This window comes from Diaphorina citri, unplaced genomic scaffold, assembly GCF_000475195.1.
Source record: "Diaphorina citri unplaced genomic scaffold, Diaci psyllid genome assembly version 1.1 scaffold13406, whole genome shotgun sequence".
Taxonomy (NCBI): domain Eukaryota; kingdom Metazoa; phylum Arthropoda; class Insecta; order Hemiptera; family Psyllidae; genus Diaphorina; species Diaphorina citri.
Window position 1 is genome coordinate 1 of NW_007390773.1, and position 12,493 is coordinate 12,493.

General features: G+C 52.0%; 1 protein-coding gene across 1 annotated transcript in view; it reads right to left on the bottom strand.

The window, feature by feature from the left end:
* Positions 1–782: 782 nt before the first annotated feature.
* Positions 783–12,493, bottom strand: part of LOC103522971 — a gene marked incomplete at its 5' end in the record, with an annotated part of 20,237 nt that continues 8,526 nt past the window's right edge. Inside the window, 2 exons of the mRNA XM_008488052.3 lie at positions 783–1,342; positions 10,808–10,994. Of these exons, the coding sequence (XP_008486274.1) occupies positions 846–1,342; positions 10,808–10,994 (684 nt within the window). The remainder of the gene's footprint in view (positions 1,343–10,807; positions 10,995–12,493) is intronic.

A 12,493-nucleotide genomic window follows, 5' to 3' on the forward strand; every position in this document is an offset into this window, starting at 1 on the left:
TCACTTTGATTGGTAGAAAAAGTGTCCCTGTCGATTTAGTGCCGAGGTTCCCAAACTTATGTAAGTTTTCATTTCGTAACGGTTCATGGTTACAAAATAAAAGAAGCGTTGAAACACCCAGTTTTTTTTTTCCCCCAAGGCATTATCAGGTAATAGGTGTAAATAGGCGCATTTGATCTATTAATTATTTGAGTTTTATCACAGGATAGACTTCCAACGCCCTTCTATACTGCTTGATATCTTTGACAAACCTATCATCACCATTAGGTACCAAATACTCCATCACTATATCACTACTATCCGAACCTTCTCTTTTAGTTCTCCTAAGACCTCTGCTGTCCTCCAATCCATTTACTAGCTCATTTTCAAGTGTGCTTTCTAAATCTAACTTAGCAGGAGTGGTAACGGTGCCATTTCCAACAATCAGTTCAGTTTGGTTACTGCCTTCTTGAATATTATTGGCTATACTAACCGTATTCGTTTGGTTACTATTTCCTTGAATACTATTGGTTAATTGGTTACTGTTTCCTTCAATGTTGGTTACTCGATAGTTTGTTTTGATTGGTTGTTTGCTGTTCACTAGGTTACTAACGTCTTCGGAATCGGACAGTTTACGTTTGTGATCGTTCTTGATATGGTTTGGTTTTGCGCTGCCTTCTGCAGGTTCGGCAGGTTTTTCATCTGAAACAAAGAAAGTCTCGGCTGGGAATGAACCCACGCCCTCCTGTTTACCAGGCGAGCGCCTTGACCACTACACCACCGAGGCAGGAAGCGTTGAAACACCCAGTTTTTTTTTAAAGGCATTATCAGGTAATAGGTGTAAATAGGCGCATTTGATATATTAATTATTTGAGTTTTATCACAGGATAGACTTCCAACGTCCTTCTATACTGCTTGATATCTTTGACAAACCTATCATCACCATTAGGTACCAAATACTCCATCACTAAATCACTACTATCCGAACCTTCTCTTTTAGTTCTCGTAAGACCTTTGCTGTCCTCCAATCCATTTACTAGCTCATTTTCAAGTGTGCTTTCTAAATCTAACTTAGCAGGAGTGGTAACGGTGCCATTTCCAACAATCAGTTCAGTTTGGTTACTGCCTTGTTCAATATCATTGGCTATACTAACCGCATTCCTTTGGTTACTATTTCCTTGAATACTATTGGTTAAGTGGTTACTGTTTCCTTCGATGTTGGTTACTCGATAGTTTGTTTTGATTGGTTGTTTGCTGTTCACTAGGTTAGTAAGGTCTTCAGAATCGGATAGTTTACGTTTGTGATCGTTCTTGATATGGTTTGGTTTTGCGCTGCCTTCTGCAGGTTCGGCAGGTTTTTCATCTGAAACAAAGAAAGAATGGATGGTATATTTTATGAGAACATCAGAAGTGTTGTGTGGAAGAGCTCAATATTGAGAATCCTGCCACTTAAAAAAAAAAAAAAAAAAAAAAAAAAAAAAAAAAACAAAAGCAAAACCGCGGATACTGCGAACAAACCGCGGATACCGCGAACAAACCGCGGATACTGCGAACAAACCGCGGATACCGCGAACAAACCGCGGATACTGCGAACAAACCGCGGATACCGCGAACAAACCGCGGATACTGCGAACAAACCGCGGATACCGCGAACAAACCGCGGATACTGCGAACAAACCGCGGATACCGCGAACAAACCGCGGATACTGCGAACAAACCGCGGATACCGCGAACAAACCGCGGATACCGCGAACAAACCGCGGATACTGCGAACAAACCGCGGATACCGCGAACAAACCGCGGATACTGCGAACAAACCGCGGATACCGCGAACAAACCGCGGATACTGCGAACAAACCGCGGATACCGCGAACAAACCGCGGATACTGCGAACAAACCGCGGATACCGCGAACAAACCGCGGATACTGCGAACAAACCGCGGATACCGCGAACAAACCGCGGATACTGCGAACAAACCGCGGATACCGCGAACAAACCGCGGATACTGCGAACAAACCGCGGATACCGCGAACAAACCGCGGATACTGCGAACAAACCGCGGATACCGCGAACAAACCGCGGATACTGCGAACAAACCGCGGATACCGCGAACAAACCGCGGATACCGCGAACAAACCGCGGATACTGCGAACAAACCGCGGATACCGCGAACAAACCGCGGATACTGCGAACAAACCGCGGATACCGCGAACAAACCGCGGATACTGCGAACAAACCGCGGATACCGCGAACAAACCGCGGATACTGCGAACAAACCGCGGATACCGCGAACAAACCGCGGATACTGCGAACAAACCGCGGATACCGCGAACAAACCGCGGATACTGCGAACAAACCGCGGATACCGCGAACAAACCGCGGATACTGCGAACAAACCGCGGATACCGCGAACAAACCGCGGATACTGCGAACAAACCGCGGATACCGCGAACAAACCGCGGATACTGCGAACAAACCGCGGATACCGCGAACAAACCGCGGATACCGCGAACAAACCGCGGATACTGCGAACAAACCGCGGATACCGCGAACAAACCGCGGATACTGCGAACAAACCGCGGATACCGCGAACAAACCGCGGATACTGCGAACAAACCGCGGATACCGCGAACAAACCGCGGATACTGCGAACAAACCGCGGATACCGCGAACAAACCGCGGATACTGCGAACAAACCGCGGATACCGCGAACAAACCGCGGATACTGCGAACAAACCGCGGATACCGCGAACAAACCGCGGATACTGCGAACAAACCGCGGATACCGCGAACAAACCGCGGATACTGCGAACAAACCGCGGATACCGCGAACAAACCGCGGATACTGCGAACAAACCGCGGATACCGCGAACAAACCGCGGATACCGCGAACAAACCGCGGATACTGCGAACAAACCGCGGATACCGCGAACAAACCGCGGATACTGCGAACAAACCGCGGATACCGCGAACAAACCGCGGATACTGCGAACAAACCGCGGATACCGCGAACAAACCGCGGATACTGCGAACAAACCGCGGATACCGCGAACAAACCGCGGATACTGCGAACAAACCGCGGATACCGCGAACAAACCGCGGATACTGCGAACAAACCGCGGATACCGCGAACAAACCGCGGATACTGCGAACAAACCGCGGATACCGCGAACAAACCGCGGATACTGCGAACAAACCGCGGATACCGCGAACAAACCGCGGATACTGCGAACAAACCGCGGATACCGCGAACAAACCGCGGATACCGCGAACAAACCGCGGATACTGCGAACAAACCGCGGATACCGCGAACAAACCGCGGATACTGCGAACAAACCGCGGATACCGCGAACAAACCGCGGATACTGCGAACAAACCGCGGATACCGCGAACAAACCGCGGATACTGCGAACAAACCGCGGATACCGCGAACAAACCGCGGATACTGCGAACAAACCGCGGATACCGCGAACAAACCGCGGATACTGCGAACAAACCGCGGATACCGCGAACAAACCGCGGATACTGCGAACAAACCGCGGATACCGCGAACAAACCGCGGATACTGCGAACAAACCGCGGATACCGCGAACAAACCGCGGATACTGCGAACAAACCGCGGATACCGCGAACAAACCGCGGATACCGCGAACAAACCGCGGATACTGCGAACAAACCGCGGATACCGCGAACAAACCGCGGATACTGCGAACAAACCGCGGATACCGCGAACAAACCGCGGATACTGCGAACAAACCGCGGATACCGCGAACAAACCGCGGATACTGCGAACAAACCGCGGATACCGCGAACAAACCGCGGATACTGCGAACAAACCGCGGATACCGCGAACAAACCGCGGATACTGCGAACAAACCGCGGATACCGCGAACAAACCGCGGATACTGCGAACAAACCGCGGATACCGCGAACAAACCGCGGATACTGCGAACAAACCGCGGATACCGCGAACAAACCGCGGATACTGCGAACAAACCGCGGATACCGCGAACAAACCGCGGATACCGCGAACAAACCGCGGATACTGCGAACAAACCGCGGATACCGCGAACAAACCGCGGATACTGCGAACAAACCGCGGATACCGCGAACAAACCGCGGATACTGCGAACAAACCGCGGATACCGCGAACAAACCGCGGATACTGCGAACAAACCGCGGATACCGCGAACAAACCGCGGATACTGCGAACAAACCGCGGATACCGCGAACAAACCGCGGATACTGCGAACAAACCGCGGATACCGCGAACAAACCGCGGATACTGCGAACAAACCGCGGATACCGCGAACAAACCGCGGATACTGCGAACAAACCGCGGATACCGCGAACAAACCGCGGATACTGCGAACAAACCGCGGATACCGCGAACAAACCGCGGATACCGCGAACAAACCGCGGATACTGCGAACAAACCGCGGATACCGCGAACAAACCGCGGATACTGCGAACAAACCGCGGATACCGCGAACAAACCGCGGATACTGCGAACAAACCGCGGATACCGCGAACAAACCGCGGATACTGCGAACAAACCGCGGATACCGCGAACAAACCGCGGATACTGCGAACAAACCGCGGATACCGCGAACAAACCGCGGATACTGCGAACAAACCGCGGATACCGCGAACAAACCGCGGATACTGCGAACAAACCGCGGATACCGCGAACAAACCGCGGATACTGCGAACAAACCGCGGATACCGCGAACAAACCGCGGATACTGCGAACAAACCGCGGATACCGCGAACAAACCGCGGATACCGCGAACAAACCGCGGATACTGCGAACAAACCGCGGATACCGCGAACAAACCGCGGATACTGCGAACAAACCGCGGATACCGCGAACAAACCGCGGATACTGCGAACAAACCGCGGATACCGCGAACAAACCGCGGATACTGCGAACAAACCGCGGATACCGCGAACAAACCGCGGATACTGCGAACAAACCGCGGATACCGCGAACAAACCGCGGATACTGCGAACAAACCGCGGATACCGCGAACAAACCGCGGATACTGCGAACAAACCGCGGATACCGCGAACAAACCGCGGATACTGCGAACAAACCGCGGATACCGCGAACAAACCGCGGATACTGCGAACAAACCGCGGATACCGCGAACAAACCGCGGATACCGCGAACAAACCGCGGATACTGCGAACAAACCGCGGATACCGCGAACAAACCGCGGATACTGCGAACAAACCGCGGATACCGCGAACAAACCGCGGATACTGCGAACAAACCGCGGATACCGCGAACAAACCGCGGATACTGCGAACAAACCGCGGATACCGCGAACAAACCGCGGATACTGCGAACAAACCGCGGATACCGCGAACAAACCGCGGATACTGCGAACAAACCGCGGATACCGCGAACAAACCGCGGATACTGCGAACAAACCGCGGATACCGCGAACAAACCGCGGATACTGCGAACAAACCGCGGATACCGCGAACAAACCGCGGATACTGCGAACAAACCGCGGATACCGCGAACAAACCGCGGATACCGCGAACAAACCGCGGATACTGCGAACAAACCGCGGATACCGCGAACAAACCGCGGATACTGCGAACAAACCGCGGATACCGCGAACAAACCGCGGATACTGCGAACAAACCGCGGATACCGCGAACAAACCGCGGATACTGCGAACAAACCGCGGATACCGCGAACAAACCGCGGATACTGCGAACAAACCGCGGATACCGCGAACAAACCGCGGATACTGCGAACAAACCGCGGATACCGCGAACAAACCGCGGATACTGCGAACAAACCGCGGATACCGCGAACAAACCGCGGATACTGCGAACAAACCGCGGATACCGCGAACAAACCGCGGATACTGCGAACAAACCGCGGATACCGCGAACAAACCGCGGATACCGCGAACAAACCGCGGATACTGCGAACAAACCGCGGATACCGCGAACAAACCGCGGATACTGCGAACAAACCGCGGATACCGCGAACAAACCGCGGATACTGCGAACAAACCGCGGATACCGCGAACAAACCGCGGATACTGCGAACAAACCGCGGATACCGCGAACAAACCGCGGATACTGCGAACAAACCGCGGATACCGCGAACAAACCGCGGATACTGCGAACAAACCGCGGATACCGCGAACAAACCGCGGATACTGCGAACAAACCGCGGATACCGCGAACAAACCGCGGATACTGCGAACAAACCGCGGATACCGCGAACAAACCGCGGATACTGCGAACAAACCGCGGATACCGCGAACAAACCGCGGATACCGCGAACAAACCGCGGATACTGCGAACAAACCGCGGATACCGCGAACAAACCGCGGATACTGCGAACAAACCGCGGATACCGCGAACAAACCGCGGATACTGCGAACAAACCGCGGATACCGCGAACAAACCGCGGATACTGCGAACAAACCGCGGATACCGCGAACAAACCGCGGATACTGCGAACAAACCGCGGATACCGCGAACAAACCGCGGATACTGCGAACAAACCGCGGATACCGCGAACAAACCGCGGATACTGCGAACAAACCGCGGATACCGCGAACAAACCGCGGATACTGCGAACAAACCGCGGATACCGCGAACAAACCGCGGATACTGCGAACAAACCGCGGATACCGCGAACAAACCGCGGATACCGCGAACAAACCGCGGATACTGCGAACAAACCGCGGATACCGCGAACAAACCGCGGATACTGCGAACAAACCGCGGATACCGCGAACAAACCGCGGATACTGCGAACAAACCGCGGATACCGCGAACAAACCGCGGATACTGCGAACAAACCGCGGATACCGCGAACAAACCGCGGATACTGCGAACAAACCGCGGATACCGCGAACAAACCGCGGATACTGCGAACAAACCGCGGATACCGCGAACAAACCGCGGATACTGCGAACAAACCGCGGATACCGCGAACAAACCGCGGATACTGCGAACAAACCGCGGATACCGCGAACAAACCGCGGATACTGCGAACAAACCGCGGATACCGCGAACAAACCGCGGATACCGCGAACAAACCGCGGATACTGCGAACAAACCGCGGATACCGCGAACAAACCGCGGATACTGCGAACAAACCGCGGATACCGCGAACAAACCGCGGATACTGCGAACAAACCGCGGATACCGCGAACAAACCGCGGATACTGCGAACAAACCGCGGATACCGCGAACAAACCGCGGATACTGCGAACAAACCGCGGATACCGCGAACAAACCGCGGATACTGCGAACAAACCGCGGATACCGCGAACAAACCGCGGATACTGCGAACAAACCGCGGATACCGCGAACAAACCGCGGATACTGCGAACAAACCGCGGATACCGCGAACAAACCGCGGATACTGCGAACAAACCGCGGATACCGCGAACAAACCGCGGATACCGCGAACAAACCGCGGATACTGCGAACAAACCGCGGATACCGCGAACAAACCGCGGATACTGCGAACAAACCGCGGATACCGCGAACAAACCGCGGATACTGCGAACAAACCGCGGATACCGCGAACAAACCGCGGATACTGCGAACAAACCGCGGATACCGCGAACAAACCGCGGATACTGCGAACAAACCGCGGATACCGCGAACAAACCGCGGATACTGCGAACAAACCGCGGATACCGCGAACAAACCGCGGATACTGCGAACAAACCGCGGATACCGCGAACAAACCGCGGATACTGCGAACAAACCGCGGATACCGCGAACAAACCGCGGATACTGCGAACAAACCGCGGATACCGCGAACAAACCGCGGATACCGCGAACAAACCGCGGATACTGCGAACAAACCGCGGATACCGCGAACAAACCGCGGATACTGCGAACAAACCGCGGATACCGCGAACAAACCGCGGATACTGCGAACAAACCGCGGATACCGCGAACAAACCGCGGATACTGCGAACAAACCGCGGATACCGCGAACAAACCGCGGATACTGCGAACAAACCGCGGATACCGCGAACAAACCGCGGATACTGCGAACAAACCGCGGATACCGCGAACAAACCGCGGATACTGCGAACAAACCGCGGATACCGCGAACAAACCGCGGATACTGCGAACAAACCGCGGATACCGCGAACAAACCGCGGATACTGCGAACAAACCGCGGATACCGCGAACAAACCGCGGATACCGCGAACAAACCGCGGATACTGCGAACAAACCGCGGATACCGCGAACAAACCGCGGATACTGCGAACAAACCGCGGATACCGCGAACAAACCGCGGATACTGCGAACAAACCGCGGATACCGCGAACAAACCGCGGATACTGCGAACAAACCGCGGATACCGCGAACAAACCGCGGATACTGCGAACAAACCGCGGATACCGCGAACAAACCGCGGATACTGCGAACAAACCGCGGATACCGCGAACAAACCGCGGATACTGCGAACAAACCGCGGATACCGCGAACAAACCGCGGATACTGCGAACAAACCGCGGATACCGCGAACAAACCGCGGATACTGCGAACAAACCGCGGATACCGCGAACAAACCGCGGATACCGCGAACAAACCGCGGATACTGCGAACAAACCGCGGATACCGCGAACAAACCGCGGATACTGCGAACAAACCGCGGATACCGCGAACAAACCGCGGATACTGCGAACAAACCGCGGATACCGCGAACAAACCGCGGATACTGCGAACAAACCGCGGATACCGCGAACAAACCGCGGATACTGCGAACAAACCGCGGATACCGCGAACAAACCGCGGATACTGCGAACAAACCGCGGATACCGCGAACAAACCGCGGATACTGCGAACAAACCGCGGATACCGCGAACAAACCGCGGATACTGCGAACAAACCGCGGATACCGCGAACAAACCGCGGATACTGCGAACAAACCGCGGATACCGCGAACAAACCGCGGATACCGCGAACAAACCGCGGATACTGCGAACAAACCGCGGATACCGCGAACAAACCGCGGATACTGCGAACAAACCGCGGATACCGCGAACAAACCGCGGATACTGCGAACAAACCGCGGATACCGCGAACAAACCGCGGATACTGCGAACAAACCGCGGATACCGCGAACAAACCGCGGATACTGCGAACAAACCGCGGATACCGCGAACAAACCGCGGATACTGCGAACAAACCGCGGATACCGCGAACAAACCGCGGATACTGCGAACAAACCGCGGATACCGCGAACAAACCGCGGATACTGCGAACAAACCGCGGATACCGCGAACAAACCGCGGATACTGCGAACAAACCGCGGATACCGCGAACAAACCGCGGATACCGCGAACAAACCGCGGATACTGCGAACAAACCGCGGATACCGCGAACAAACCGCGGATACTGCGAACAAACCGCGGATACCGCGAACAAACCGCGGATACTGCGAACAAACCGCGGATACCGCGAACAAACCGCGGATACTGCGAACAAACCGCGGATACCGCGAACAAACCGCGGATACTGCGAACAAACCGCGGATACCGCGAACAAACCGCGGATACTGCGAACAAACCGCGGATACCGCGAACAAACCGCGGATACTGCGAACAAACCGCGGATACCGCGAACAAACCGCGGATACTGCGAACAAACCGCGGATACCGCGAACAAACCGCGGATACTGCGAACAAACCGCGGATACCGCGAACAAACCGCGGATACCGCGAACAAACCGCGGATACTGCGAACAAACCGCGGATACCGCGAACAAACCGCGGATACTGCGAACAAACCGCGGATACCGCGAACAAACCGCGGATACTGCGAACAAACCGCGGATACCGCGAACAAACCGCGGATACTGCGAACAAACCGCGGATACCGCGAACAAACCGCGGATACTGCGAACAAACCGCGGATACCGCGAACAAACCGCGGATACTGCGAACAAACCGCGGATACCGCGAACAAACCGCGGATACTGCGAACAAACCGCGGATACCGCGAACAAACCGCGGATACTGCGAACAAACCGCGGATACCGCGAACAAACCGCGGATACTGCGAACAAACCGCGGATACCGCGAACAAACCGCGGATACCGCGAACAAACCGCGGATACCGCGAACAAACCGCGGATACCGCGAACAAACCGCGGATACCGCGAACAAACCGCGGATACCGCGAACAAACCGCGGATACCGCGAACAAACCGCGGATACCGCGAACAAACCGCGGATACCGCGAACAAACCGCGGATACCGCGAACAAACCGCGGATACCGCGAACAAACCGCGGATACCGCGAACAAACCGCGGATACCGTGAACAAACCGCGGATACCGCGAACAATCCGCGAATACCGCGAACAACTGCAGATACCGCGAGCCAACCGCGAATACCACGAGCAAACCGCGAATAGGTGACTTATTACAGAAGAATCGATGAGGACCTTCCACTTATGAAAATGGAGGGGAAATGAGTAAATTAAGTCCGAACTTCAAACCTATGGTCAAAATGTAGGAGAATCCTCCCCTCAACCCCCTACATTTCCCCTGACCCCTTACATGGTTTTTGGTAGTAGGGGGTCAAGGGGAGGTTTCTTCAGACCTAGATTTTTGTCAGAGCTCATTCTCTCTTCTGCTTTCAGACTGGAAGGTTCTCTCTGCTCCCTCTCTCCTCTCTGTGATATCTCCAAATATTTCAACATGATTTTTTTTTTTTTTCCAACAAGAGTTTCCATTAGAGTATTTAAGATGACCAAGGAGTCTTTCCTATGTAACTTTTCACGAGAAATCAATCGGTGTACATGTAATTAACTTACCCCCAGAGCCAACAATCTGTATGGACAGCTTCTTATACTTGGTCACCACATTAACATCTACCCATTGTAAAACCTCGTCCAGACTTATGCTTCTAATATACTCGATTTCTCTCTCTTGTCTATCGAACAGGTAGTCGTTTAGTTTAATCTCCTCAAAATAGCGATCCGATTCCTCTTTTAAATTCACCTGGGGATGAAACAACAAAAATAAGGTTAGTAAGTAGAGTTAATAGGAAAATGAAAAGGATAGAATGCTAAAAAGTCTACTTGTCCTCGAACTTTTCCGTAACGCGCTTTCTTGCCATGCACAAGGTCCCGGGTTCGAATCCCACCATCGACAAAATTTGTCCTCATTTTTCGATTGCAAATATTTCAACGGGTTACTGTTTTTGTGTTGACTCAGCACCTAAATGGAATTGTGTTTTTCATCTGATGAGGGACATACTACGGGATGGGCATGCTACGACATAGACCACATGCGTCTCTCTCTTTATCACGCAGACCACACCGTTCTTATTTCGTAGCAGTTGTTTCATTGCTACGAAATAAAAACGGCCGTGATTTTTTTTTTTTTTTTTTTAATTTTTTTTTTTTTAAATAAAAAACCTGTAGGTACTAAAAAATGTATTTTTTGACCTCCGACGCGTTGGTATTGTCTTGATCCACTGCAGAGGCGCAAGAGAATTGGACTTCACAAGATACCTTTACTCGATAAGAGTCATTTTGGGTGGGCGAATGACTAACAATCTCGCGACGTAAAGTTATCTAGTAACGCCGAATTGAACCCACTACAAAGTTTCAGTATCTCGTCCTTTTACGTCCTGGTTGCTTAAAGAAGAAAAGAAGATGCCGAAGATCTATGGCTCTATTTAGCTAATTTTTTACGGCCATTTGAAGCACTTAAACTGCAGTGCCGTATGCGAGAGCATCCGCTACTGCAGTATTAAGTACTGAGGGCGAAGCAAACAAACACGCGTTCGTAAAGATGCGTAAAACCTGCACTTTAGACTGCAGTGTTGAGAAACTTGAAAAAGTAATCTTGCCGTTAATTTTTAACTTAAAAGCTGGAAACTTTCAATCTTTAGACTGCAGTGTTGAGAAACTTGAAAAAGTAATCTTGCCGTTAGTTTTTAACTTAAAAGCTGGAAAATTTCAATAAAAAAGCCTCAAAACTGGAGGCTAAACCTAAAAAGTGTTGTATAATGCATCCTTAGCTGGAAAATAATTATTATAAAAGGGTTGACGTTGAGGAAGTAAGTTTACTAAGTAGAATAAGGGGGGGTCCAATAATACATCCACGGTGTCACGCCCTGTGCAAGCCGCACGATCCAGAGTCATAACACCATCTTAGAGTTCAGTTGTTCATGTCGCATCTGCTGTATCTCAGGTCCCAAGTGCCCAAGTATTGGTCGATGGACGCTCTTTTAATGCTGTGCCAGGTCTCGTTTATACTCCTGTAGTAGCCGTACGACCACTTCTTCTTCTCATACTGACTCCATTTAGAATTTTAAATTGGTACCAAATAATATTTAGTAAATTTAACAAACAAGTAAATTTGTAAAATTTGACAAATATAGAGAGAAAAAATAAAATAATAAAAAAAATAATAATAATAAGATAAACCGGTTGGAAACATTGTATTATAATGTTATTTGAAATAAGATAAGATAAGATATTGTTAATTTA